A 27,685-nucleotide genomic window follows, 5' to 3' on the forward strand; every position below is an offset into this window, starting at 1 on the left:
CGATAAGGCGAGAGCGGGAAAAACATCGCGAGTCTCAACGCTGACGAGCATTAAATATAAAAGTCATTATAAATCGGAATATGAGAGGCTTTAATAATAAACTCTATTGTTACACTAAAACCAGCTTAACTTAACGAGGTAACCTATTAAAAGTGTCTTTTAAACTGGAAGACGCTCAATGAGAACAACTACGAATCAGGTGATTTCTCAGACATGAGTCTGTGTTCAGGTGGAGAAACGAAGCTATCGGGATTGTGAAGGTAAACTTATTTGTTTTCTGTATTGAAAAGATTGTTTAGAGTTGTTGACATACAGTGTGAAAATACAAGTGAAGCTGCAGAAACATAAAGGTTTTCAGGTCAGTTTGTGAAAGTCGATTGTGTCCAGCAGGGGGCAGCGTTCACCTCTACTGTCAAATCTAATTCGTTTAATACAAATATTCATAATACTCAATTATTACTGTTAAAATAGTCTAAACTCATTGGGTTTGTATGTCTTGATGTATTTTGTTTCAGTTGCATTGATAAACTCAGTTTGAATTGTGTCTCTGAATGGAACAGTAAGTGAATTACTGTAATGAGTCTCATGTGAGAGAGAGAGATCAGATTATCAGATTCCTGACAGACAGAAACTGATCCAGACGAGACTGACTGCAGACTTGAGTGAGTTTATGACACATTCTGTTTCTTCTTAGAAATTCTACTCGATACACATGTAGAGAAATATATGTGTTCAGTTTGTAGTGATTTCAGTCTAGTTTTGCGATGATATATTAATGTTTGGTCATGTTTTCACAATCGAGGGGAAACAGAAAAGAGAGGAAGTGATTATTTTATAGTTCACAGGATTATTAGACATCTGATTCATGCAGTTGAAATCATCTTCTGTATGAATGTGTCTAAACACAAACTTCTTATTCGTCTTCTGCTTCAGGCTATTTGAATTTCATCAGCAGTTAGATTTTTTCTTACTTATGACTCTTTATTTGTGTCTAAATGGAATTAAGATTGAACAAATGATTGAAGAAGCTGCACCAATCAGAATGTTTCATTTAAGGACATGATGATGTTTCATTGGAGATGGTGACGGTGGATTTTTATCATGAAATATAAAATTCATATATTTTATGTATCTAAAATATACATTTGTTGTAATGATGTTTAATGATACATTTCTTTATACCATGGTCTGTTCTAATACTGGATTCTGATTTGCTGGAAGGTGTGCACTTAAACCCTTTATTACGAATGACATATAAATATGTCTTTTAATAACGTATATGATATTATATTTACAAACGATTCAACCAAATAGCTTGTTCGTGACGTTTGAACGTCATTCTTACCTTAAAACTTTAAATAAAGGGCTTTTCCTCTAGGAAGATCTGCAATCGATAAAAATTAGCTAAAATATTTCAAATTCACATTTTAGATCCAGTTTTATTCTCATGTGTCAAGTAGCCGTGTAATAAGTGGGATAATGTACAGGCAGCCGGCTGTTATCGCCAAATAAACCCATTCAGTGTGACACAAGACCCTCTGCTTCACGTACTGATCACACTGTCAGTACATTATCTCTTACTTAACCCTTAAGCTTAAACTGACAAAATGACCGTCATTTTTTATCTAAAATGAAACTGTAAACATGAATATAAGCTTTAACTTGGCAAATGACCATAGACCATATAAGCGGGATAATCCACAGCGAGTGCGTTAAAGGATTCGCATCAGCTGGTTCTCGGCCTCCACGTTGTGCATAAAAACCCTTTGGCGCACGGCTAGCTGTGGATTATATCATTTCACAATGTATTCGTACAATGCAAACATGTTGGATGTAGTATGTTCTGAACAGACATCTGTATTGTCTGTGGATGATGTATTTATTTGTTTACTATCATAGCTGTTGTCTGTGTGTTATAGTACGTTTTAGTACAGTATGTGTAAGGCCCTCAAACACACGCTGTAGATGCGATACTGATCTTTATAAATATTTATGGTCTCGTGTAAGCTAATGTTTTACAGAGCGTATTAAAAGTTTTATTGTTTTATCGTATTTGATTCAGTTATAGGGTATCAGAGAGGTCACATGAAGTCACAGCATGAACAGATATTACAGTATCATGATGGTGTTTATTGTAAAACATGAAAGCTTTTGATTTGTTTGAGCGCTTATTGTTTTGCAGTTGTACCTGATTGAGCAAAGACACAGTGATATGTGATGCTTTGCAGTTGTGAAATGTGTATTGACCATGTGATGGGCTTCACGCGTGTGAACTGGTCTTCATATAACTGTCTTTACACCGCTAGATGAATATGAGACTGGGGTCCACCCTTATTTTTTTAAGGCTCACTGAATTCTGGGAGATTCTTCAAACGAACAAATAGTCACATTTGTGTGATGGGGCGCTGCAGGGCACACAGTGGTTTCGGTTGTTTTTGTTGGACTTCGTCCTGAAAGGTACACAGCAATTCTGTCCTGATGTAGAGATTCTGTACTGTGTGGGTTTATGAGGACAGACGGACGGACGGCACTTTCACGTGAGGTTTGTGTTGTGTTGTGTTGTGTGGGGTTTTAAATGCATGTGAATATTTAATGGAAACCGTGTTGAAACATTAACTGGTAAAGGCAAAGTGAAGAGCATTCAGTGACATTAGCACAACCGTCTCTCACTGACTCTATGCAGATGTGTGGAGTTACACCAGTGTGTGAAATAGACCAGTGTGGAGTTTCAGGTGTGTTGTTTTTGTGTCTCAGCCCTGTAAGGTTACGTGTGTGTGTGAGAGAGATAGAGAGATAGAGAGAGAGTTGTGTGTGTTTTTGTGTGTCAGAAGTGTAGAGTTGAAATATTTGTGTGGGTGTGTGCGTGTGTGTGTGCGTGATCTGTGTGTCTGTCTGTCTGTCTTTCTGTGTGTGTGTGTCATTCATGCGTGTGCTTTTCTGTCCCAGAAGTGTTGAGTTGAGTTATGTTGTGTGTCTCTGTGTGTGTGTGTGTTTGTGTTTGTGCGTGATCTGTGTGTGTGTGTGTGTCTGTATGTGTCTGTCTGTCTGTCGTTCTGTGTGTGTGTGTGTGTGTGTGTGTGCGTGATCTGTGTGTGTGTGTGTGTGTGTGTGAGTGTGTGCGTGATCTGTGTGTCTGTCTGTCTGTCTTTCTGTGTGTGTGTGTGTGTGTTATTCATTCGTGTGCTTTTCTGTCCCAGAAGTGTTGAGTTGAGTTATGTTGTGTGTCTCTGTGTGTGTGTGTGTGTGTGTGTGTGTGTGTGTGTGTGAGTGTGTGCGTGATCTGTGTGTCTGTCTGTCTTTCTGTGTGTGTGTGTGTGTGTGTGTGTGTCATTCATGTGTGTGGTTTTCTGTCCCAGAAGTGTTGAGTTGAGTTATGTTGTGTGTCTGTGTGTGTGTGTGTGTGTGTGTGTGAGTGTGTCACTTGTTTGTGTTTATGTTTATGGTGTGTGGGTTGTGATTGTTTAATGTGCATGTGGAGTGTGTTTGTTTGGGTATCTTGTGATGTACCTGACACACACACTGTACACAGGTTTGTGAGGACTTTCCATCGACGTCTGATCTTTTCAAACTGAGCTGATGGTGTTTATGATCCCCTGAACTGAACCCTCACACAAACCCTTTTTACATTTTCTAATAGTTTGAATCATAAGCTATTTTCCTCATGTGGATCACTGACTGCTTGCCGTAATGTTGGTGACAGGTTTAAATATCCTTGTGTGAATACTTCTAAATGTTTATTTAATGTAAGAAGAAGCGAGTAATATAATCCAGTCAGGAGCAGAGAGTTCAGTCATGTTCATCAGAGTGTGTTATACACACACACTGAAGGACAACATGAGACACACACTGATGCGTGTTTACCAGCTGGTGTCACTGTTGCTATCAGAGCTGTTACTCACTACACAAAATAATACATTGATCAAAAGTGTGTGTGTCTTTCAGTGATCTGGATTTGAGAAATGGAGAAAAATACCCAAATTAAACAGAAGCCACACAGAGACAACAGTGATGTCAAAGCTCCATCTGAACAGGTGTGTGTTTGTGTCTGCGTGTGCGTGCGTTCAGTTGGGTCGTCCCATGGTAGTTTACATTTTTTTATCCAAAAAAACTTACTTTGCATTAGACTATACATTTGTTTTCTAAGTATGTGCAATCCCAGGTCATGCTTGTGCCATGATCTAACCACTGAGCCACAGGAAAGCTTTACCATCGATTTAATAATTTCATTCAGAACAATGGATGTGTGTGTGATGTCTTCTCTTGTGGACTATCCGTGTCTTTGTGTGTGATCTTCTCATGTTGTGAATTAGTTTTTATTCTTTTGTCAGTCCAGGTGAAAAATAAAAAATCACACAATTATTCTGTTCCGATGGATTTCACTGCTGTCAGATCAGTGTTTCCCTTGATCTGTTTTAACTAACTTACACTAAAGCTGTGTTCAGACCGCCAGCGATTGTGTCACCAGTCTCTCGCAAAGTCCTAGAAACATTTATAAACAAACTAGGGATGCACTGATTGGATTTTTAGCCATATTTAACTTAACTTAACTCATATTTAACTTAACATTGAACATTTCTATAATAAACTGAAATAAACTCTGTGCTGTTGCTATAATTTCATTATTTGGCTCTGAGAAAAACATGGATTATTCAGACATGCAACTGGTTGACACCATGCTGTTAATTAATAAACCATTGGTTTCAGCTTTCATGCTATTGCCAATATGCTGATGGTGTTAAATTAATGCAATATCAGCCAATTAATATCGGTGGCCGACAGATCGTTGCATCCTTAAAACAAATCCTTAAAACAAACCCGGCCGTAAGTAACAGAGGAGAGACGGCTGACGTTATTCCTATTGGTAGACGCTCCTGAAAGTCACTCATCATTTGCATATAGTTGAGCTCAATTTTGTCAAGTCACCAGACACGCCCACTTCCTGTCGCCAACGGTCATTGTCTCTGGGTGTTGCTGGCGGTCTCAACAGGGTTAACAGTAACCCTGCTGCTCCAGTATCACACATCATCTCCTACAAATGTCATGTGCTGATCGCAGAGAAAGTCCCTGTAGATTAAAGCACAGACACACTGACGACACAACCATCAGAACAACACAAATAACTCTGTGGTGTAATATTACATGTACACGTGACATGACATGTTATTTGAACCATGGGGAGTATCAGCCATTTTATAAGCGGGGGGACAGCGGTCAGGTGATGTGACCCTCAAAGGACAAACATGTTCATATAAATCAATTCTATATAGAATACCAGTTGGCATTTTAGATCTCCCTAGAAGCAGTTTTGGGAAAATCATAGCAAATAGTCTACTATAGTAATAGGAACACTCTGCCTTTACCATATAACCAATTTTAATCAATGATTTGAACGTAAAATAAAATATATATATATGAAGAGTTTGGTTCCAAAATGTAAAAAAAGCATGTTATTTTATGATGTTAGTAAGTTTTTATGTTTTTTAATTGTGTTAGTTAGCTGTATTTCATTAGTTATTAAGGTTTGAATCAAACCATACCAACTGCAGTTTGATTGGAATGCACAATAAAAAACATGAGGAGTTTTTCTTCATATGTTTAATTCCTTAAAATAGTAATCACAATTAAGAAAACACTGCCTCCTCATTAGTCAAATCTCACCTGTATACATTGAGGATAGTTACTGTCCTCCCCTCTCTCTGACAGTGACGTGACAGTCTGTTCTTGTCATGTCGCATCATTTGTAATCATAACGTGTAAATTGAATCGGGTGATTCGTGTTATCGCAACATAACACATGCTTTCAGTGTGTGTTTGAGAAAAGGATGTAAGTAATCGCTTTTGCTTTTCTGGGGCACATTTAGACTACCCCGAACCCCCAAAGAGCAAAGAAGTGAATGAAAGAAATCACGAGCACAACTCCCATCAGTAGATTTGAAGGCCTTGGCAGATGTGCCTAAGAGATGATTCAGCTTGTGTTTGTTTGTGTGTGTTTGTGTGTTTGTGTGTGTTTGTGTGTGTTTCTCTCCACAGCGTCTGACCGTTAGTCTGATCTCCGCTGCGTTCTTTGGTGCTCTGGGCTCGTCCTTTCTGTACGGATATAATCTGTCTGTGGTCAACGCACCTGCTGCTGTGAGTTCGGCATTAACCTTTGACCTCTCAACATTACACACACAATTGTCCAAGGAGTTTTATATGTGGTAAGTGTAATATAGTGTCAATAACCAGAGAACCCACAGTGTGTTTAAGATCAGAGACCCGTGACCGTGTGCACACTGAATCAACACACACTGTCATGGTTTCACCTCTCCTTGTCAGGTATTTCCTGGTTTAGAGGTGGAATCATACAGAATCCTCTGTTTCATGTGGGAGAGAGACGATCTCATCTCTCTCTTGTCTCGTCATCGTTCCTACCCTCCTGTTTCCAAGTTTGTGTTAATTAGCTTTCCTTGAGTGTAATCCCTTGCACCTGTTCCCTCTTGTTACCTCTTCCTATAAAGAGTCCTCATGTTTCTTTGTCTTGTGCGCGTTCATTGTATATCATACCCTGTTTGATGTATGTGATACCTGATGTTAGCTGTTCTATGCCAAGTCATTGTTCCCGTTTCCTGTTCCACGTGTCTCAGTAAGTGTCAGTTTAGTGTTTGTTCCCAGTGTTTGTTTTGTTAGTTTAGTTAGTCCGTATTCTTGTTTTGTAATATATTATATATATATCCTGTTTGTTTTCCCCTCATGGGTTTTGTTTTGCCTGTTTTAGTAGTGTTCTTTGTTTGTTAAATAAACCCTGTTGACCCTTCACCTCCCGTCATCCTGTCTGCCTTGCAATTGGGTTCTCTTGCCACGTGATCCGTGACAGAATGGTAGGGCAATGACGCGACTTGAGGAGAGTATGGAAGACCGCAAGGGTCAAAAATGTCTCTCCCCACATGAAACAGAGGATTCTGTATGATTCCACCTCTAAACCAAGAAATACCTGACAAGGAGAGGTGGAACCATGACACACACACCAGCCAATCAGAGCAGGGCAGAGACGACTCAATGTTCTCTGTGTCTCTCTCTCTTTCTTTGTGTGTGTCTCTCTCTTGCGGGTCTTCTGTGTATTTTTGTTTGTCTTATTAATTGTAGATGTACTAAGTTTAAAAGCTATGTTTAGTTGTGATGAATTATTTGAGTCACGACACATTCTCTCAGACTTTACAAAGCTCTCAGATTCACTCATGGTTCATGTTGATTCTCTCTCTCTGCAGTACATAAAGACCTTCTACAATAAAACATGGATGAACCGTTATCAGGAGCCAATAGGATACGAGACGGTCACTCTGCTGTGGTCCGTCACCGTGTCCATCTTTGCCATCGGTGGCCTGGTGGGGGCGCTGATGGTCTCTTTCCTCATCAAAGTATTGGGCAGGTTAGATCCGTGTCTTCTGTGTGTCCGGTTCATTTCTCAACCGTTAAACGTTTATTCAAGTTTTTATTGATTTGTTCACTTTTAGGTGAAATTATGTTTATTTGTCTGTGTGTGTGAGAGATTTATCTTCAGCACATGCAGACAGACAGACAGACAGACAGACAGACAGACAGACGGGTGATTGGTTAAGTGTGTTGTTCCTCAGGCTTTTGTTAAATGAGTTTTTCTAGTTAATGGTGATTGTGTGTAATGGTGTGTACATGAGTGGTGAAACTCATCACACGTGTCTCATTATCTGCAGTTATTAGTATTCATTGCTGTGTTTGGGTCGCATTTATTTTCACCGCGGGGATTTGCATCTACAGTCATATAGTGCTTTTTGTTGCGTCTGACAGTGAGATACAGAATTGTCTGTGATTGTTTTTCTGGTCCGTCTGAGGCTGAACACGCTCACAACACACACTGATGTTACTTTCACCGACCACACATTAAATGAATCCAGTTATCATTACTCTATTAAATGGGTCATATGGCACGTGTTGTTCTGTGTGTTTGGTGTGTTATAAGTTGCCCATGCATGTATTAGACATGTCAAATTGCAGAAATGAAAGTGTGGCAACATAAGATGCATTCTATGTAAAAGTGAATGAAACACCTCCTGTAGCCACACCCTCAGAAATCTACATCAGTTGGTGGTCTGATGTGACTAAGACCGCACAAATGTATACTCAAGTAAGGTGGTGTACCTGTCAGTACAATTGAAGAGGAACCTGATGTTCCAAATATGGTCAGAGGCGTCACATTTCCCTCATACGCTTGCAGTATTCGACCAATCACTACACACTGGTGAACTGACCAATCACAGCACACCTAGCTTTTCAGAACCATGAGCTTTGTTAAAATCTGCAAAAGGAGCAAAGAGGAGTTACAAACATGCAAAGTGTGTGGAAAATACAGTGTTTATGAACCTTAATTCCACAACACGTTGAGTTATATCTTAAACAAACCATAAAATTCCTTTCAGCCGTGTCATATGACTCTTCAATAATCACAATACTCTCTCTCTCTCTCACACACACACAGTTCTCTTGTGATGGATTATATTAATGCATTTTGGCAGATGCTTTTCTTCAAAGTGACATACACTGCATTCACGCTATTTTTTTATCAGTATGTGTCGAATCCACAACCTTTGAACGACGAACACAATGTTCCTCCAGTTGAGTTTAACCTGCTTTTATTCTGTGCGTTTTCCTTCTCTTAGTATTTTTTATGTGTGTGTGTGTGTGTGTGTGTGTGTGTTACTCATCTAAGGTTAAGCACAATGTGATTTAGTTCATTGTGGAGATTGTGACACCTGACACACACACACAGATGCTGGGCTCATTGTGACTCCGCTCACACACTGCATTAGGAGGCAACACAAACATTCTCAAGGGCGCTCAACAGGAACTGGATGTCGGGCAGCGGATGGAGGCGGTTAGATTGAGATTATTTCCCAGGGGAAGTTTTTCATCTGTAGCTCATCGGGACCAAAGTTCAGACAGTGAGAAATTCTGCTCCAATCTTCAACCTTCAGGCTCTGCTAAAACTTGACTCTGTGTCTCTCTCTCTCTCTCTTCTCTCTCTCTCTCTCTCTCTCTCTCTCTCTCTCTCTCTCTGTCTCTGTCTCTCTCTCTCTCTCTGTCTGTCTCTCTCTATCTCTCTCTTTTGCTTGCTCACTCGCTCTATCTTGTTTTCTCTCTCTCTCTCTCTTTCTCTCTCTCTCTCTCTCTCTCTCTCTCTCTCTCTCTCTCTCTCTCTCTCGCTCGCACTGTTGTTTTACTTACTCTGTACCTGCTTCATTAAATCTGCTCGATCTCTGGCTCTCTCACTCACTCACTCACTCACTCACTCACTCTCTGTCTCTGTCTCTCTCTCAGTCGCTCTCTCTCACTCGCTCGCTCCGACTCTCTCTCGCTCTCTCTCTCTCTCCGCGAGAATGAGACCCAATTGGGTGATTCTGAAACATCATGGCATTAAAGCTTTGAATGATAAAACATACAATTCGGTAACACAAAAATGATCATAATAAAGATAATTGTGTTCTCTACCTTGGACAAAACATAATTTTGACGTATCATTTTTGTATTTTTTGTATTTTTTTGCTGAATGATGTAAAAAAATGGAACAAGTTTTCAATCTATGTTTATTTATTCAGTTAGTGTCAGCTGCAGTTCTCACAGTTTTATAGAAAGCTCACAGGGGTGTTTCTCCCGTGTTTTTCACCTTCAATCTTGTCTAGTTGTTCTTCAGTGACTGTTTTATGACGTTTGCTAATGCTGGCTGCCTTTGATGTTCACTTTCTTACTTTTTCATCTTCTGGAGCGACCAATTATTTCTTTCCATAAATATTAAAAGTTATTTGATATTTTGAGCATTGTTTTTTTGATTAGATGAATACTTTTGTGGATACTTACCTGTTGAAGAACTATGAAAGAAAAGGGTATATATTTTAATGTTTAAAAACAGTAAATTGTTACATTATTTATACCACCAGAGAAAAAGTTTTGTGTGGCCGTTTTTTATATCTCCCCTTTTCAAGGCTCAAGTAAGCAAACTTTAGCAGTCTCAGTCACAGTCTTGTCAGACCCATGTCACTATCAAGTTTACCACTGTCTTTTCCCCCTGGGAAAAGTATTTATGATTCATTAGTAAGTCTACTGTTGTGTATTTTCACAGAAGAGTTTTGACTTATTTTCTGTGTGTTCCGAATGTGTTTTGATACTTTTCTAGTATCACTCATTTAAATGGGAAGCTTTTTATATCTTGTATGTTATACCTTTTGCACCGTTCTGTCGTTGCATTCATCGTTTTCATTGTTAACAAACAAACCACATCCATCCCTCGCACTTTTGTAAAGCTTGCTACGCCCCTGTCTGTAACTACAGTATAAATCCGTTATAACGGTTAAACGTGGCATATATAACAGAAATTATCCCCGACAGTGTGATCGGGACGTGAAGCGGAGGGTCTTGTGTCACACTGAAGGGGTTTATTTGGCGATAACAGCCTGCTGTTTGTACATTATCCCGCTTATTACACGGCGACGTGCCACATGAGAAAAAATATTTTATCAGCTCATTTTTACTATGTGTTATTATTTTTGAGCGGCTGTTGGGAATAACGAACCTGCAAATGTTGCGACTGGCCAATCAGAATCAAGCATTCTAACGAGCTGTTTTACTATTAAATATAATTCATAAATGTCTTATTATGTATGATTAACATCAACTTATTTTTAGCAAAACATGCTTTGAGATTGACCGTTTTAAATGGTTACGGTAATGAGAATTTCTAAGGACTTCTTGTACAAATTAATTGAAAATTGTGTTAAACTGTCAGTAAAAATGTATAAAGTAATGCCTTCAAACATGTCACATCTTGGTTAAAATTAATATAAAGGGAATATAGTACACGTGTTTTTAAGAAAATCTGGATTTCGTGAGAATCACCCGATGATTCTCAAATCAGGAGACAGATCCCTGAGCAGAAGGTCTCAGCATCACTGCTGTGAGAACTGAAGATGATCTGACACCTGTTTCCTGCTCATGGAAAGTAATGGAGGTGAATGCTCAGAGAGGTTTGTGTTGTGTGTTCAGCATAAGGAATGTTAAGACACACACACACATGAACAGCATGTGGCCAGAATAGCAGCATTAATTGCATGAGACTCAATCTCTGAGGAATGTTTTCAGTCTGTTTGTAATCCAGTCTGATCCAGATTGTGTCGGGGTGTCACAGACCTGATAAACCCGAGCGTGTGGAGATCAGTGCTCACACCCGCAGTCGTCTGACTGAAACATACCGACCCCATGTTCCTGCGCCAGCAACACACATGATGTTGGTTCAATTCAAGAGTGCACACAAACTGACATGTTAGGACTGAATGCACTGTAGGTCACTGAAGCATCTGCTAAATGCATATATGTTGATATTTACATTTATATTTAGTCATTTTGCAGAAGCTTTTATCCAAAGCCACTTACAGAGAGTTAAGGGAGCAATAAAGTGATAGCTTTAAAGAATAAAGAAGCTATCCCTAGCACTTACCGAACATTCACAAAAATGTGAACTTTTGTACCAGTCGGGGTCCTAAAGTGGCCCGAATTCCAGGGGGGACTCGATACCTCATGACACCGGTTTGGCATTCTCAGCTAAACTACAGGGAGTATAAAAGTGACGTAATAATGATCTCACCATCGTCTTTTTATGTTTACACAGATATTTCAATCTCAAGATTCTTCCAGAATCTGTTGACTTCAGTCCTTGTTGCATTACATTACAATTGTTGAGTCAAGACGTATGTTAGACATCTTAAAAATCTTTAAGATATTGGTTCTGAATTAACTTTTAGTATCTACAGATGTAAGGCCCTATATGATATGATTTAAATGCAGATGTGGGTGACTTCACATAGAGATGATATTTATTGTGTTAAATGAGACAATCCATACATTAAAGAAGCAGATCTACCAGGGTTTTGTTTTACTAAAGTTTGGAGAGAGATGGCAGAGCACTGTTGCTATGGTGACACCTGTTCCATTAGAATTCATCAGCAGTCAGACCCCGACAGAGAGGATCAGACATCAGTCACATAGTTTTAGACTCACAGACGTCACAGTCGGTGTGAGAACGAGCGTAAAATACACAACTAAAATAATGGAAAATTAGGTTTCATGTTCATGTTATTTATTGTTTTAGAAAACATTGATGCAGTCAATGATAAACACATACAGTATAATCACATCTCTGTGTTTGTGTGTCTGTGTGTGTGTGTGTGTGTGTGTGTGTGTAGGAAAGGAACACTTTTGGCCAATAATGTCCTCGCTCTGATCGCTGCTCTCCTGTTGGGTCTTGGGGAAACAGCCGGCTCTTTTGAGATGCTCATCATTGGTCGCTTCATCATTGGCATGGACTCAGGTCGGTTCTGATTGGCTCGTATATGCCCATATTCTTGGATCTCTAATTTAAACTAAATCTAAAGTAGGGCTGCTCGATTATGACCAAAAATCATAATCACGATTATTTTGCCCAAAATTGTGATCCCGATTATTTAACACGATTACTGATCACCTTTAAGAACAACATTTCTTTTAAACTGTGAATTCAACTGAAAAAATATATAAATGTAAGAATAGCACAGCTGAACCATGTGAAAAGGGATGCGCTTTATATATTTAATAGATTACATTTATAAATATATATTATCCGATGGATTTATACCACAAGAAAAGAGGATCCATGCAAAATGGAATGCGGCACAATAACTGTTTTACCTCGATTATTTTGTTTTTGTAATTGTTGAAGGCCAAAGTTGAAAATTACAATTCTTTTTTGATTAATTGCACAGCCCTAATCTAAAGTATATCAAACAAACCCACGAGAATCATATCACACGGTCTGTTTTTAACTTTAAAACTCATTTTTATATCAAATATAAATGAAACCCTGTTTTAAACACATCATGATGTATGTAAATGATGATAGTATCGATCTCTCTGTGTGTGTGTGTGTGTGTGTGTGTCAGGTGTGTCTCTGAGTGTGTTGCCGATGTATCTAGGTGAGATTTCTCCACGGCAGATTCGTGGTTTCATTGGTCAGTTTCACTCTATCTTCATCTGTCTGGGTGTTTTTATTGGACAGGTGTTGGGCTTACCTGAGATATTTGGACAGGTGAGTGTGTGTGTGTGTGTGTGTTTGTGTGTAAACAGTGCTTCTAGTGTTTGGAACAGCTATAGACTGATATATTGATGACAGAGCCTCTCAGTGATCTGTAGGGAATTATGGGAAATGGACTCTGGATTCTGTTGTGTAATATTTATACTTCAGTCACAAACACACACTGCAGCGGTTCATTAGCGTGTTTTAACATGTGCAGACATGAGATTAGCTGTAAATGTCAGGGCGAGTTTGATGGCGAGATGTGGCATCTATAGAAAAAGCTGCAGTGGTGCAGACGACTGCGCAGATCTGACCGCCGTGTAGCGGTGAAAATAACACACAGTGTAACCAGGGGGCGGATTCACAAAACATTCTTAAGAAGAACAATCTTTGATTTAAGAACAAAGTTAGGAATGCTTTATACCAGTTCTTACAGTTTCTTCTCAAGATTGATTTGCAAAGCATATGTCATTTCTTCTTACAATGTTCTCAAGGAAATATTTATTTATTTTTCTTAAGAAGGAACATTATATTAAGCTTACTATATTTAATCTCTAGAACAATCTTATATTTTGTTTTGAGAACAGTTTGGTGAATCCGGCCCCAGAGCTCTGCTGCGTCCCAATTCGTCTTCTTATACTATGCACTAAAAGTATGTAGTGTTTTGTTATGGAAAAGTATATACATTTTAGGGCATAGCAAGACGATATGCACACACTGGTACATACTAACGCTAAGCGGAAGTGACCGTTGTTGCCTAGACGACACAGTCATCATTAACTGTGATCAAAATACAGCTCTTCTTTGCATTTACTTATTTACTCATTTCTTATTTCTTATGTAATGTTTACTGTATACTACATTTGTTAATTCAGTGAATCATCTGCTATTTAATCTTATTAATGCAGTGGAGTGTCACTAAGCTCCGCCCTCTCGCCGTGTTTTGTGGGTAATATTAGCCGTTATTGTCCATCATTCTGCACTAAGAATTTCTACTGGACGCTAACTCATCTACTGCACTGTAACTTTAATAAGGGCATTAACTCATCTACTGCACTGTAACTTTAATAAGGGCATTAACTCATCTACTGCACTGTAACTTTAATAAGGGCATTAACTCATCTACTGCACTGTAACTTTAATAAGGGCATTAACTCATCTACTGCACTGTAACTTTAATAAGGGCATTAACTCATCTACTGCACTGTAACTTTAATAAGGGCATTAACTCATCTACTGCACTGTAACTTTAATAAGGGCATTAACTCATCTACTGCACTGTAACTTTAATAAGGGCATTAACTCATCTACTGCACTGTAACTTTAATAAGGGCATTAACTCATCTACTGCACTGTAACTTTAATAACTGCATTAACTCATCTACTGCACTGTAACTTTAATAAGGGCATTAACTCATCTACTGCACTGTAACTTTAATAAGGGCATTAACTCATCTACTGCACTGTAACTTTAATAAGGGCATTAACTCATCTACTGCACTGTAACTTTAATAACTGCATTAACTCATCTACTGCACTGTAACTTTAATAACTGCATTAACTCATCTACTGCACTGTAACTTTAATAAGGGCATTAACTCATCTACTGCACTGTAACTTTAATAAGGGCATTAACTCATCTACTGCACTGTAACTCATCTATTGCATTGCATCTATCGCATAACTAACTGCATCTACTCATCTATTGCACTATAGCTTCAATATCTGCACTAACTCATCTACTGCACTGTAACTTTAATAAGGGCATTAACTCATCTACTGCACTGTAACTTTAATAAGGGCATTAACTCATCTACTGCACTGTAACTTTAATAAGGGCATTAACTCATCTACTGCACTGTAACTTTAATAAGGGCATTAACTCATCTACTGCACTGTAACTCATCTATTGCATTGCATCTATCGCATAACTAACTGCATCTACTCATCTATTGCACTATAGCTTCAATATCTGCACTAACTCATCTACTGCACTGTAACTTTAATAAGGGCATTAACTCATCTACTGCACTGTAACTTTAATAAGGGCATTAACTCATCTACTGCACTGTAACTTTAATAAGGGCATTAACTCATCTACTGCACTGTAACTTTAATAAGGGCATTAACTCATCTACTGCACTGTAACTTTAATAAGGGCATTAACTCATCTACTGCACTGTAACTGTATATCTGCATCTACTCATGTATTGCACCGTACCTTTAATAACCACATCAACTCATCTATTGCACTGTAACTTTAATAGCTAATGTCTGTAACTAATGCACACTCAAGTCACTTGCACTATTGTATAGTCTAAATTGTTAACTGTTCATAACCACCTGTACATTAATGTTCACAGTATATAGCCTTCCGTATATATTGTTCATAGTACATACCGATTGTCATATTTTTATAGTACATGCCCATCGTAAATTATTTTCCTAATATTGTATTCTGTATTTATTCACACTGTATATCTGCACTTGCTAATTGCACTTCTGGTTAGACCTAAACTACATTTCGTTACACTGTACTTGTATATGTGTAATGACAATAAAGTTGAATCTAAAAAAAAAGACCATCTGGGAATCTTTGAAATACTCTTCATGATTTGGCACATACTAATTGTAATTTCGTATACTATTTAGTACGGATAGTATGCGGATTGGGACGCAGCACATGTCTTACACATAACACATGAGACTAAAGCTGGTGTGTGCGTGCGCGTGTGTTTATGTGTGTGTTTGTGTGAGGGGGGATTATTCTCAGTCAAATGAGCTCACATCCAAATCTCTATGATATTCTGCTCTCTTCACTGATCATCTGTCTGTCTGTTTCTTTCTTTCTCTCATTCATTCTCCGTTTGTGTCTCTCTGTTGGTTCTATCATGTGCTATATAAATGTGTTTGAGGGAATGAGTGTTATACAAGATATTAAACAGCAACTTTTTGCATTGTGACATTATTGTCATGACAGTGAGGCAAATTTTTATTACTGTAGTACAAAAAATCTCATTCTTAATGCTGTAATGTGACCTTTTCTTGACATTTACACAAAACACTTTGCTTAAAATCTTTTCCCAACATACCACACACACACACACACACACACACACACACGTGTATTTCACTCTCAGCGGGCTGGTATCGTTTCTTTTGATGATTAAAGGAGTAGTTCACTTTCAAACCAAATGTTGATGATCATTTACTCGCCCTCATGTCATCCAAGATGTTTATGTGTTTGTTTCTTTAATGGAAAAGAAATGAAGGTTTTTGATGAAAACATTGCAGGATTTTTCTCCTTAAAGTGGACTTCAATGGACTCCAAACGCTTGAAGGTCAAAATGACAGTTTCAGTGCAGCTTCAAAGGGCTTTAAACCACCAGAACATGAATAAAGGTCTTATCTAGAGAAACCATCGCTCATTTAATAAAAAAAATATAAATGTATATGCTTTAAAAACACAAACGCTGGCCTTGCTCTGTTCTGTGATATGCGTTCATGACTTCACATTCTTACATTGAAAACTTGCACATTCAAATTGTAAACACTGACTCTGTACTTCCGCCTACATCAAGCGTGACCTTTTCAATGTGACTACGTATTACATGAAGTCATGAACGCACATCGCATATACATTTATATTTTAAATGGCCGATGGTTTCTCTAGATAAGACCTTTATTCATGTTCTGGTGGTTTAAAGTCCTTTGAAGCTGCACTGAAACTGTCATTTTGACCTTCTAGCGTTTGGAGTTCATTGAAGTCACTATATGGAGAAAAATCCTGCAATGTTTTCTTCAAAAACCTTCATTTCTTTTCCACTAAAGAAACAAACACATAAACATCTTGGATGACATGAGAGTGAGTAAATCATCATCAACATTTATTTTGAAAGTGAACTTCTCCTTTTAACTGTCCGTAGAATCTTGATGAATGTAATCTGGAGTTCCCTCATCTGTCTGACACAAGCACTCCACAAGAGGAGCTGTGTTTACATGGACATGTGTTTTTTATTAATAACAAATCTAAACAGTGTTTACATGAACACTAAATGAAGTGAATGAATCAGATTAGATTAGATTTAGTTTTGACATGCACACACTGGCAGTTATACAGAGTTTCTCGCCGTCTTTCTTGAAGCGGCTCTGGACGTGAGTTTGACCTGAATCAGAACAGGTCTGAACTTCAGTACCCCTTACAATACCATGGTCGACATGGTTTCATGTGACTTTCATTCTTCTACCGCTCCGAGTCCCAATGAATTACCAGTGACACCTTCATTCCCACAGAAGAACTAAATCTCATTCATCTCAGAGTTTAAAAGAATCCGGCAAAGTGATATTTCATGAGCTCTGAGGAGAGTCACATCCTTCAACCAGCTACGCTTATATAACACAACACACCTGTACTTGATAACATCACATAACCGTCCAGTTAAACAAACAGATTGTGAAAACAAACAGTGACACAAACAGACAATAAATGTATATACTGTATATATTATAATAAACGAGTATCATCTGATGGGCACCAGGCCGGTGTCTGATATTGTTGTCCACGCAATCTCCTCTGTGAAGAGTCATGATACTGGACAGAGAGAGAGAGTGTCCCAGACGAGTGGAATAATCCCTCGGCCCTGATGTGAACCCGTCAGTCTGTGTCTGATCTAAAGATGATGTGATGCCTGAGCCTGTGACATCACTCCTCATGCAGGTGAAGGTGATGCAGCTGATGCTGTGAGCTCCAGCCCAGACGCACGGGTGCTGACCCACATCTGAACATGTCAATATGTGATTTAATGCTCTCTGAGAGTTTCAGATGAACATGACCCGTCACACTTTACCTGTGAATCATCATGCAGTCACGTTAAAAACACCACGTGTGTTTGTGTGTGTGTTTGTTCTGTGATATTTTTTGTGTTGCAGGAAAGCAGATGGAACTTTCTGTTTGGGTTCCTCGCTGTTCCAGCGATACTGCAGTTGTGTGTTCTGCCGTTTCTACCCGAGAGTCCAAGATTCCTGCTGATGGAACGACGAGATGAGGCTCGAGCCGAGAGAGGTGGCGTCACACACACACAGTTTCTGTTATTTTCTCTGTGTGTGTGTCTGAGGTCTTTTGAAGTGCTCTGGTTAGTTGTGGTTCACTGTGAAGTGAGTGACAGATTGAGGTTGCTTGTTAAAGAGCAGCACTCAAATCAAACACATCTCCTCTGAGAGAAACACGTTTAACTTAAGAACACAGACGCTGTCAGAGCCGGACACCAGCTGAAGCGCACACAGGAGAATATTCAGTTTAGTCTTCTAGAGAAACGTTCTCTCATCTTTATTTACTTCAGCAGTTTCATAAGATGCTTTTTGAAAATCTAATCTGACCCGAACCCTTTTATCATTAGCTGTGAGACCAACATTATAATGCCGACACACACTGATAATGAATCTAACATAGGAGCAAATTACAGGCTTTAGACTGTCACAATTGCAACAATACAAGAGCAATTTGTCCATTACCTCAACTCATTTTATACTTGTCTCTCCGCAAAAACAGTAACCAAAACCAATTTAAATTAAAAAAAAATGTTTTAGACAAGCCCCCATTTGTTGTGATTCCAAAAGATCACAACAAAAAAGTGAGCAGACGAGCATACTGGCGAAAAGAGTTGCGTTATATTTACAACAAAATATACTGAAAAGAAGATCTGATTAAACACAGCTCAAGCCAAAAGGAAACAAAACAACAGAATAAATGCAAAATGGGAGTCCAAAAAGAAAAGGAGACGCCATCTGACAGGAGAACGCCGCTGTAAGGCGGGAGCTGTGAGGGAACGGCGCGAGGCCGGTGATGCGAGTTATAATGAGATCAGAAGCATAAAAGGACGAGCAACAGTAGTGTACGACGAAAGAGGACCAGTCCAGTCCCCGTGAGGGAGGGCCGATTCTTGCCGATGACCACGGTCTGACTGTACAATGGGACATCTATACTGTCTATACTGTATTTACAGCGGGTCTAAACTGAAATAGTCAAATATACAGTTGTGTTTGTTTGTATTTGACCGCCTGAAATAAAATGCTTGTGCATCTTTAAAAGATTTTGTGTCTGTCTATCAGCATTCCAGGTATTTCTGGGTCGTACTGATGTGTCTCGTGAGCTGGAGGAGGTTCACGCTGAGAGTCGAGCTCAGAGCACACAGCGGTCAGTGGTGGCGATGGATTTGCTCCGGAAGCGAGCGGTCCGCTGGCAGCTCATCACCGTGGTCGTGGTCATGAGTTGTTATCAGCTCTGTGGACTCAACGCTGTGGGTTTATTAACACGCATGAGAAAAACTCACACGTATGATCTCTGCAGTCTCCGGTCAACTATCTTTGTGTTTGCAGATCTGGTATTACACCAACGGCATCTTTGAGGATGCTGGATTTACAAAGTCGCTCATTCCCTACATCACGCTCAGCACGGGCGGCATAGAGACGCTGGCGGCCATCATATCGGTGAGCGGAAGCAACTGCAATGTGCGGATGTGATTTCTGAATCACTCAATCACAGAAAATCATCTGACATCATGTAAGACGAAGAGATGAACAGGGTACATTTAGAAGAGCTCGTGATCACTAAACACAAGTTACAAGGGTTATACAGCTGTCAGTCAGCGCTCAGACAACACAGAGGAGCCGTGTGATTGGCTGAGAGTGATGGTGGTGTGGCTGTGTCCATGGTGAGCATCATTTAAGTGTCACATGTCAGAAGTGTAATAAAAGAGTGAAGAAGACTCCTGCTCACGTCAGAGTTTATAGACGCAGAAAATGATACACAAGTGATAATAATGTTGATGTCATCTGTGTCCTCACGGCATGTGTCACTAGCACCGCTTGAATGACAGGTCCATTTATATATTACCGCTTGTGAGGTGGAGGAAAATGTGAGAACAGAAGAACCACCAACCAACCACTGACCCAATGGCGGAGTCCAAGTGTCATGGCGAAGGCATTCGCGCTTTCTGTCTTTCCAGCGCTCTGGGTTGTTACAGTTAACGTTATTTTAACATTGCGTAATTTATCTGACTCCAAAAGATTAAAAGAAAACCTCGTTGAATGATATTATTTGTATTTGATTATCATGAGTGATAATAATCCTGCAATTTGGGTCAGTGTTTGATTCTTCTGCCTTATTCTAAATTACACTCAGTGTCGCTTAGAGTCTCGCGCCGGCCGTTACACGCGGATCTCACGGTCACAAACTCGTCAGTCTTGGTCACTGTCAGAGGTTCTATGACTAGTAACACTCAGAAAGCATTATTTTATCTAGTTCCCTTAGACTATAAAAACTTAATCAGAGTAATGATTGTTTCTAACCAGAGGTCATGACCACTCCATAGAGATAAGTAGACCAATCTTACTTCCTCTGATGGTATATTTGTATAATCATGCCATAGTTTCCTATGTACACTTAGTTAGAATAATATTCCAATAACCAGAGGTTTGAGACTTTTCTCATTTAGATTGGTCAGACAACATATGTGTTGTTCTAAACGGAAACATTGGCCCCTACGGTCTAAGTACACTTAACTAATGCCAAGTAGTTAGCAGGAGCTCTAAAATCTCAGCTGGCGTGCCCCAATGCTCCTCCTAATACAGGACTTTAGTCCGTCACTAACCTGAACGTAGATGTGCGCTAACAAAGGATATTGTGTGATCTACTAAAGTTCATAAAATCAGAATAATGCGGAACAATTCAAACATGGCAATTTATTAGTCAGGTAAATGTTTCTTGCCAATTACAATTCAATTCAGAGAATACAAAAACAAAAACATCAAATCCTCAAAGATTAGTCTACGAGTCTAAGACGCACACCTGACAATAGAAAAAGATGCGATCGGAAAAAACACAGTGCTGTGTGTCTGAAGGCACCGTGGGGTTCATCATAGTAAGAATTCCCCAGAACATTTTGCCTGCTTCCCTTAAATACCCAGACCAAAATACCCTTCCTCCACACAACAACAATTGACATTGTAAAGGACTCTGTCCTGGATCTGATCAGGCCACAAATGGGCATTTGCATGAAGACACAACCTCAACAGTGAGCAGAATATCTTTAAAGCCTCAAACCTCTGTTATGATCTGCTCCACTGCTGTGGATATGAGACCATTGTACCAATCGCACTGAGACACTTCAAATGATACCAAACATGCATATGAAGATTCTTTGTTCTTATAAGATATGATATTTGTCAAATCCAGTTCATGGGTGAGCATTGAATTGCTCTGAGTTCAGTTGGAGAGAGATGAGAGGGGGGGGAAGAGAACAGATGTAAAGGTGTGAGTTGGTAATCATCATTCATTGTTATAAGCTGTCTGAGATGGAGATGCAAACTCTGCGGGGAGTTCATTGTATTGGATGAAGTTCTGTGTTTCCCGGGATATGATGCCCTTTTGGTGCGGACACCTTGGCACCAGCCTTACACCCTAAATCAAAATAAATAAACAGGAAATGATTGTGTCAATAAGATTAAAATGTTTTTAAACCCAATATTACTGCATTTAATTAATGCTAAATAAAACAATAGTATTAAAAGCGATTACATTATCTTTGCAGTATTTTTAATGAAACCTAATTTGGCAGAACAGTGTGTTATTCTCGTATTTATGATATTGGGCGTGTTGTTTAGCCGTTGTGTGTGTTGATTGTGTGTTTAAGATGGTTGTAATGAGGTTTGGGAGAAAGGGAAGCAGATTTCCCTCGTGGGAAATTAAAGGGTAATCTGCCCTGTTAGCACGGCATGACAGAACTATATCAGAGAGCATTATGGGATTTGTGTGTACAGAGATCTGACACAATGGACATCAGAAGAAAGACCTTCAGCAACCTGTTCATCTCTGATAGCTGTGTGTGCGTATGTGTTCGTGTGTGTGTGTGTGTGCCTGATAAACCCTACAGTATAGGGAAAAGATGTCCCGACAAAAATGACAATATCCAAATTCTGGGACAATTTTTGGTCTCCATTACCAGCTTATAAATCATACAGAATGAACTTTTTTGAAAATCTAAAAGAGCAGAAATTGTTGTGTGACTGTGAGGATTAGGGGTTGAAATATGATGTACAGTTTCTACAGTATAAAAACCATTGCATCTATGTGATGTCCCCATAAAACATGGAAACCAAGTGTGTGTGTCTGCGCGTGTTCTTGAGAGAGAGAGAGAGAGAGAGAGAGAGAGAGAGAGAGAGAGAACCCAAATTGAGTGAACTCGGAAGGAAGCTGAATGTTGTTTATTAGATAATAATATCAGGTCAGATTTCATTAGCAAACCAATTCTGCACAAGTGTTTGACATGACTGATGTGATTACAGCCTTTATTTTTAATGCATTTCAGATCACTTTTACAAATGAGAATGACTTTAATTGACCTTAATGACACAGAGCATCATTCACAGTGTTTCTCACGTCTGTCTCTCAGGGTTTAGTGATAGAGAGAGTTGGACGCAGGCCGTTATTAATCTTTGGCTTTTCATCGATGGCCGTCTGCTTCAGTCTTCTGACTGTCTTCCTCAATTTTCAGGTTAATTACACACACACACAGGTCTCAGATGCATCTGTGTTGACCAGCCTCTCACAGTTTATTAATATATCAATATCACTCCATTATTTTAGATGTTTCATTAAAACCGTGACTGAAGTGTGTCTCATTTAAGGATATAATTATCTTTCTACTCAAACTTCTACTCTCTCTCACTCTCTCTATCTCTCTCTCTTTCTCTCTCTCTGTGTTCAGGATAGATTCTCATGGATGCCATATCTCAGTTTTGTCTCCATTCTCGCTCTGATTGCTTCTTTCTGCTCTGGCCCAGGTACACACACACACACACACACATGTGCTCTGTATGTTTAATGCATTGATTTCATTACACAGAGCTCAAGATATTTTAAAACCACATCTTTAAATTTTCAGATATAAATGAAAGTATTTTTCAGGATGTTTATGAGTGTGTTTTCTTGGGGACTGTAAACTGTACCTGATCTCAGTACCTGAGCTATTATTGTGAGAATATTTCATCCCCACACACACACACATTTAACAATATTAAGACCCTCAGTCATGGTAACACATTAAAACTGAAGTCTTTATAAGGTTTGAGAAGCGTAAATGTCTAGTTCAGATTAAAATCTAATCTGTGTCATATTTCCCTCGTGTAGTTTTCTCACTGAATCTTGAGGGTTCAGGTTATTATACAGTGTGATGATGTGATATGAATCAGGTTTAGAGAATATGAAAATGTCACTCTTTCTAGCTGATTGTTTGTATCTCATTTGAATCGCTGTCTTCTGACCGCACCAGTCAAATTAATATTCATGAGACACACACAGACACAGCAGAGAGAAAACACACAGAGATACATGATGGACAGACAGTTAATAGGGTCGCCCGTCACATTTAGAAAGTGTGCGTGTGTGTGCATGCGTGTCAGGAATTGCAGGTGAGTCTGTCTGTCTGTCTGTCTGTCTGTCAGAGGTTCTTAAATGTTTTCCTGTTGCTGGTGATCCGCTCTGACTCCACAATTGAGTCATTGGTTTGAGAATTTAGCAGATTGTTAAAAGCAGTTTATCATCTGAAACACAAACACACACACATACACAACACACAACAACACCAAAGCTTAAACGATGAGGAGAGAAATATATTCAAATATTCACTTCATTCATCTCAGACTTCCCACAGCCAGAATAATGATGTGTATATCTGTATTGTGTGTCTATATTGTGGGCGTGCTTGCTTGCGTGTGTGTCTGAACTGTTATTGTGTGTGTGTGTGTGTGTGTGTGCACTGGGGCCTTTAACACAAACCAGCCCGTGATTTAAGAGAATTTTAATCATTTTTCCTCATATATAATGTAACCCTTTATACTGAAAATAAAGCGACTTATAATTGAATAATTGATTCTGGTGATTATTTGCTGTATAGACGGTTTCATCTCACCAACATAAACAACGTTACTGAGCATGCGCACTTTTGTGACCCCAAATTAACTTCCGGTACACATTCACAAACAATAGAGCGCTGTAGATTATTTCAGATAACAATCAAAATAAACCGAGAAGAAGTGTAACTTGGCTAAACTTGTCTCTGTAATATTCTGAATGTAGACTGCGATACTAAACTCAACCGCTAGGTGTCAGTGTACCAAACGCTTTCTTTAAATGCGACCGAACTACAGGACACATTCAACAGATTGTTTATTTAATCAAATGAAAATTCAGCAAATCGTTTACTTAATACAATTATTATACAGTAAAATAATAATACAAATGAATATTAACATTAATTAGATCAGATATAAATAGTTATATTATTAGACACTAGCCAAACACAAACCGGAAGTTAACTAGGAGACAGGCCCGCGCTCATCCGATCAGAGGATTAGTAAAGTTATATTTTTATTTGAATAAACACAGTAATGTTATTAAGAGAATTGATGGGTGAAATCTAAGGTTTGTCATGATGCCGTGGATGAAACATTACATATCGAATGTTAAAGATGTGTTTACGTGATGACGGTGCAGTGTCATGTGTTTTATTTCCAGTGAATCTGCTGCACATGTCAAACATCAGTTTATGCTTCACATCAGCTTTATTTCACACGTGTCATCAGTGAGTTCTGCAGAAAAGTCTTTTTATTTGTTTAGTAGATTCTCATTTATTTCTGTAGTCAGTTTTGAAGTGTTCCGCCTAGGTTTAGAGAAAAGTGAGACGTGATGAAAACACATTGCAGAGGGATTTTTTTGATGTGGTTTGATGATTTCTGGGCTTCAGGGTGACCACAGCTGCTCTGCCGACCACGAGGGAGAAGAGCTGAGCTGCGGACAGACGTCCTGTGAGCGCAGAATCACCGCAGTGGGCGGGGCTTGTGTTCTGATTGGTTCAGACTGTTCGCTTAAACATGAAGCTTTAGGTGAGAGTGGCGTTTAAATCCGTCGAGTTCCAGCGGAGAACCTGAGATCAGCTGATCTGCCCGCAAGGCCACCGCGGATGATGTCCTCTCACAACACTTTATGTAATGATGCAGTGTGTGTGCGCGTGCGCGTGCGCGCGGGGGTCAGTGTGCAGATGGTGGTTTTTAAGAGACTGATCCAGATGTGCTGGAGATGCTTTCCAAAAAAACCTGATGTTTAAAAATAGATGAGCTGTTAAATCAGTGTCAAATCCTCATTTCACAAGCTATCAGACAGACAGCATCTTATCATTCAGCACCAAAAACACTCAGGACATTGTGTGTGTTTGTGTGTGTGTGTAGAGATGAAATACTCTCAAACCTGAGATCAGGTACATTGTGGTTAGCAGCTTTGGTTAAGGTGCTAACATCATTAGCTTCATATAAAAACAATAGAACAGACAAAAAACACAAAACAAAAGTGTGTGTATCAATGTTCACTGCAGGTCTCTCTTTATTTCTCTCACACACACACACACGGTCTGAAACAGAGTTGTCTGTGTGTTTTGTTAGGTGGCATCCCGTTTGTTTTGACCGGTGAACTTTTTGAACAGGCCAATCGTCCGGCTGCGTTCATGATCGCTGGAACGGTGAACTGGCTGGCAAACTTTGCTGTAGGACTCCTGTTTCCCTTCATACAGGTGAGACACGCCCGTCACATGTGTGTGAGACAGATATCATGAAGTGTCTGTTCTTGTTGTGTCTTTTAAAATAGAAGTTCATGTCTGACTGTGTGTGTGTGTGTGTGTGAGTGTTTGTGGTGTGTAGTCTTGCACGTATAATCTTATTCTCCGTCATAATCCGGGCCGCTCAGATTATCAGAGCAGAGTGCAGAAATTCACTTTATTCTTGATCTTCTGTAGCTTTAGTAATTGTGTTAAATGATCAGTAGGCGTGTGTGTGTGTGCTAGTGTTTGTGTGAGCATGCGTGTGTGTTTGTGTGTGCGTGGGTGTGTGTGTGTGAGCGTGTGTGTGTGTGCCCACGTGTGTGTGTGCCCATGTTTGTGTGCATGTGTTTGTGCACGTGTGTTTGTGTGTGTGTGTGTGTGTGTGTGTGTGTGTGTGTTTGTGTGTGTGTGTGTTTGTGCATGTGTGTTTGTGCATGTGTGTTTGTGTGTGCCCTTGTGTGTACACTATGCTTCTGTATGTTTCAGTATAAAATGAAACGTCCTTCTTTAACTTCATCATAGAGTTTGTCAGTCTGGTCAGACTCACTGTACACACACTCATGTCAGTGAGCGGTCCACCCACACCCATACAATTTTATAACATATTACTGTAATTCAATATTGAATAATCTTAAAGAATCAAGCAAAAGAGTGCTGCTTCACATCAACATGAGTTTGTGGTTAGATTTTTTCTGAAGCTTCATTTCCGTTTGCCTGTTTTCTTACAGGGCAGCAGTCTAGACAGTAGACATCAGACTGTTTTTATAGTGTTTGAAACAGAGCTGATGTTTGTGTTCATGTGTACAGTATGACAGTGTGATGTTGATGTGCGCCTGCAGGAGGCGCTGCAGACTTTTGCCTTCCTGCTGTTTGTGGTGGTGTGTGTGGCCGGGGCTGTTTACCTGCTCCTCGTTCTGCCAGAGACCAAAAACAAAACCTTTATGGAGATCAGCCAGAGTTTTGCCAAGATGAACGGAGTGTCGGATCAGACGGACACAGAGATGCAGGACGCTCTGGAGCGCAGCAGACGCCTGCAGACCGACACACACACAGCCAACGGCATCAAACACACTGACACGGAAATGGAAAGTTCATTCTGAAGGGTTTGTACTGCTGAATAACTTTAAAACACAACAACAGCCGAGTGTGACGCTCAGAAGAGATTCTGATGTTGGGTTTAAAGTCACCAGTAGATTTTTATTGGACATCAGTTGAGAGACATTATCATATGTGAGTGTTTTATTCTTCAGACTAAATTCCTCAGAAAACACAAAGTGTTTTAACCAGAATGTCTGTTGTTTTATTATAATAATAATAATAGTACACAGTTTTATAAAGCGCCATTAAAAGTTTATTTCTCAAAGCGCTTTACTGCAAACATCACATCAGGTAAAACAAAAATAAGAACACTGTACACAGATAAAAGTTATAGAATAAACAATACAACATAACTTGAATAATCAAGTAAAACCAATCGTAAAATGAAATATTTTAGGAAGAGATTTAAAAATAATCTTTGTTTGATTTAATAATAGTGGTTTTGAAACTGTGTGTGTGAAGGAATTCTTTAAAGTAATAAAATTCACAGCGATAGAAGTGATGATCTGTGGGTCCTGACTCTGCAGAACATCATGATATTAAAAACTCAAAAACTGACTTTTATGTTATAAATATGACATTACAGTCTTTCTAATGCCCACATGATCTCTTCCCTGTGTCAACGTTGGAAGACACTTTGTCTTAGCCGACCACATATTTTTGTACTATGTTGGCCACCGTCATGATTCACAAGGGAGGGGTGAGCTGAGGACTGAGATTGGTTGCAATCCTCAAACTTGCCGCTAGTGGCCGCTATAAATCATAAAAAGAAAGATAATTATAGTAATAAAATAAAATAAAATAAAGTGTGATGTATGAAGTGCAGTTTAAA

At 39.2% G+C, this 27,685-nt stretch overlaps 1 protein-coding gene across 4 annotated transcripts; it reads left to right on the forward strand.

Annotated features, from left to right (window-relative positions):
* The first annotated feature begins 27 nt into the window (after positions 1-27).
* slc2a9l2 (solute carrier family 2 member 9, like 2) lies at positions 28-27,523 on the forward strand. Of its 4 annotated transcripts, none has more exons than XM_056769583.1 (13): positions 2,435-2,542; positions 3,943-4,031; positions 6,031-6,129; positions 7,245-7,405; positions 12,243-12,367; positions 12,975-13,120; positions 18,038-18,170; positions 19,217-19,404; positions 19,484-19,594; positions 22,558-22,659; positions 22,873-22,948; positions 25,601-25,728; positions 26,595-27,523. In XM_056769583.1, exons 2-13 carry the CDS (start codon positions 3,960-3,962, stop codon positions 26,853-26,855), a joined length of 1,602 nt encoding a protein of 533 aa, XP_056625561.1. In that variant the 5' UTR covers positions 2,435-2,542; positions 3,943-3,959; the 3' UTR covers positions 26,856-27,523. The 4 variants fall into 4 exon arrangements, with proteins under 4 accessions (XP_056625562.1, XP_056625561.1, XP_056625560.1 ...); XM_056769582.1 differs by lacking the exon at positions 2,435-2,542 and adding an exon at positions 2,680-2,732 and having other exon boundaries at positions 19,484-19,615; XM_056769584.1 differs by lacking the exons at positions 2,435-2,542; positions 3,943-4,031 and adding an exon at positions 28-260 and having other exon boundaries at positions 6,031-6,197; positions 19,484-19,615.
* The last annotated feature ends 162 nt before the right edge of the window (positions 27,524-27,685 follow it).

This window comes from Triplophysa dalaica, chromosome 16 (genome assembly GCF_015846415.1).
Source record: "Triplophysa dalaica isolate WHDGS20190420 chromosome 16, ASM1584641v1, whole genome shotgun sequence".
Taxonomy (NCBI): Eukaryota; Metazoa; Chordata; class Actinopteri; order Cypriniformes; family Nemacheilidae; genus Triplophysa; species Triplophysa dalaica.

Excerpts from the sequence above, each read along its gene's own strand:
- slc2a9l2 (XM_056769582.1), top strand. The coding sequence starts at position 3,960 with ATGGAGAAAAATACCCAAATTAAACAGAAGCCACACAGAGACAACAGT. Across the intron at positions 7,406-12,242 it reads CTCATCAAAGTATTGGGCAG|GAAAGGAACACTTTTGGCCA; the intron begins GTTAGATCCGTG and ends GTGTGTGTGTAG. Across the intron at positions 22,660-22,872 it reads CTGTCTTCCTCAATTTTCAG|GATAGATTCTCATGGATGCC; the intron begins GTTAATTACACA and ends CTCTGTGTTCAG.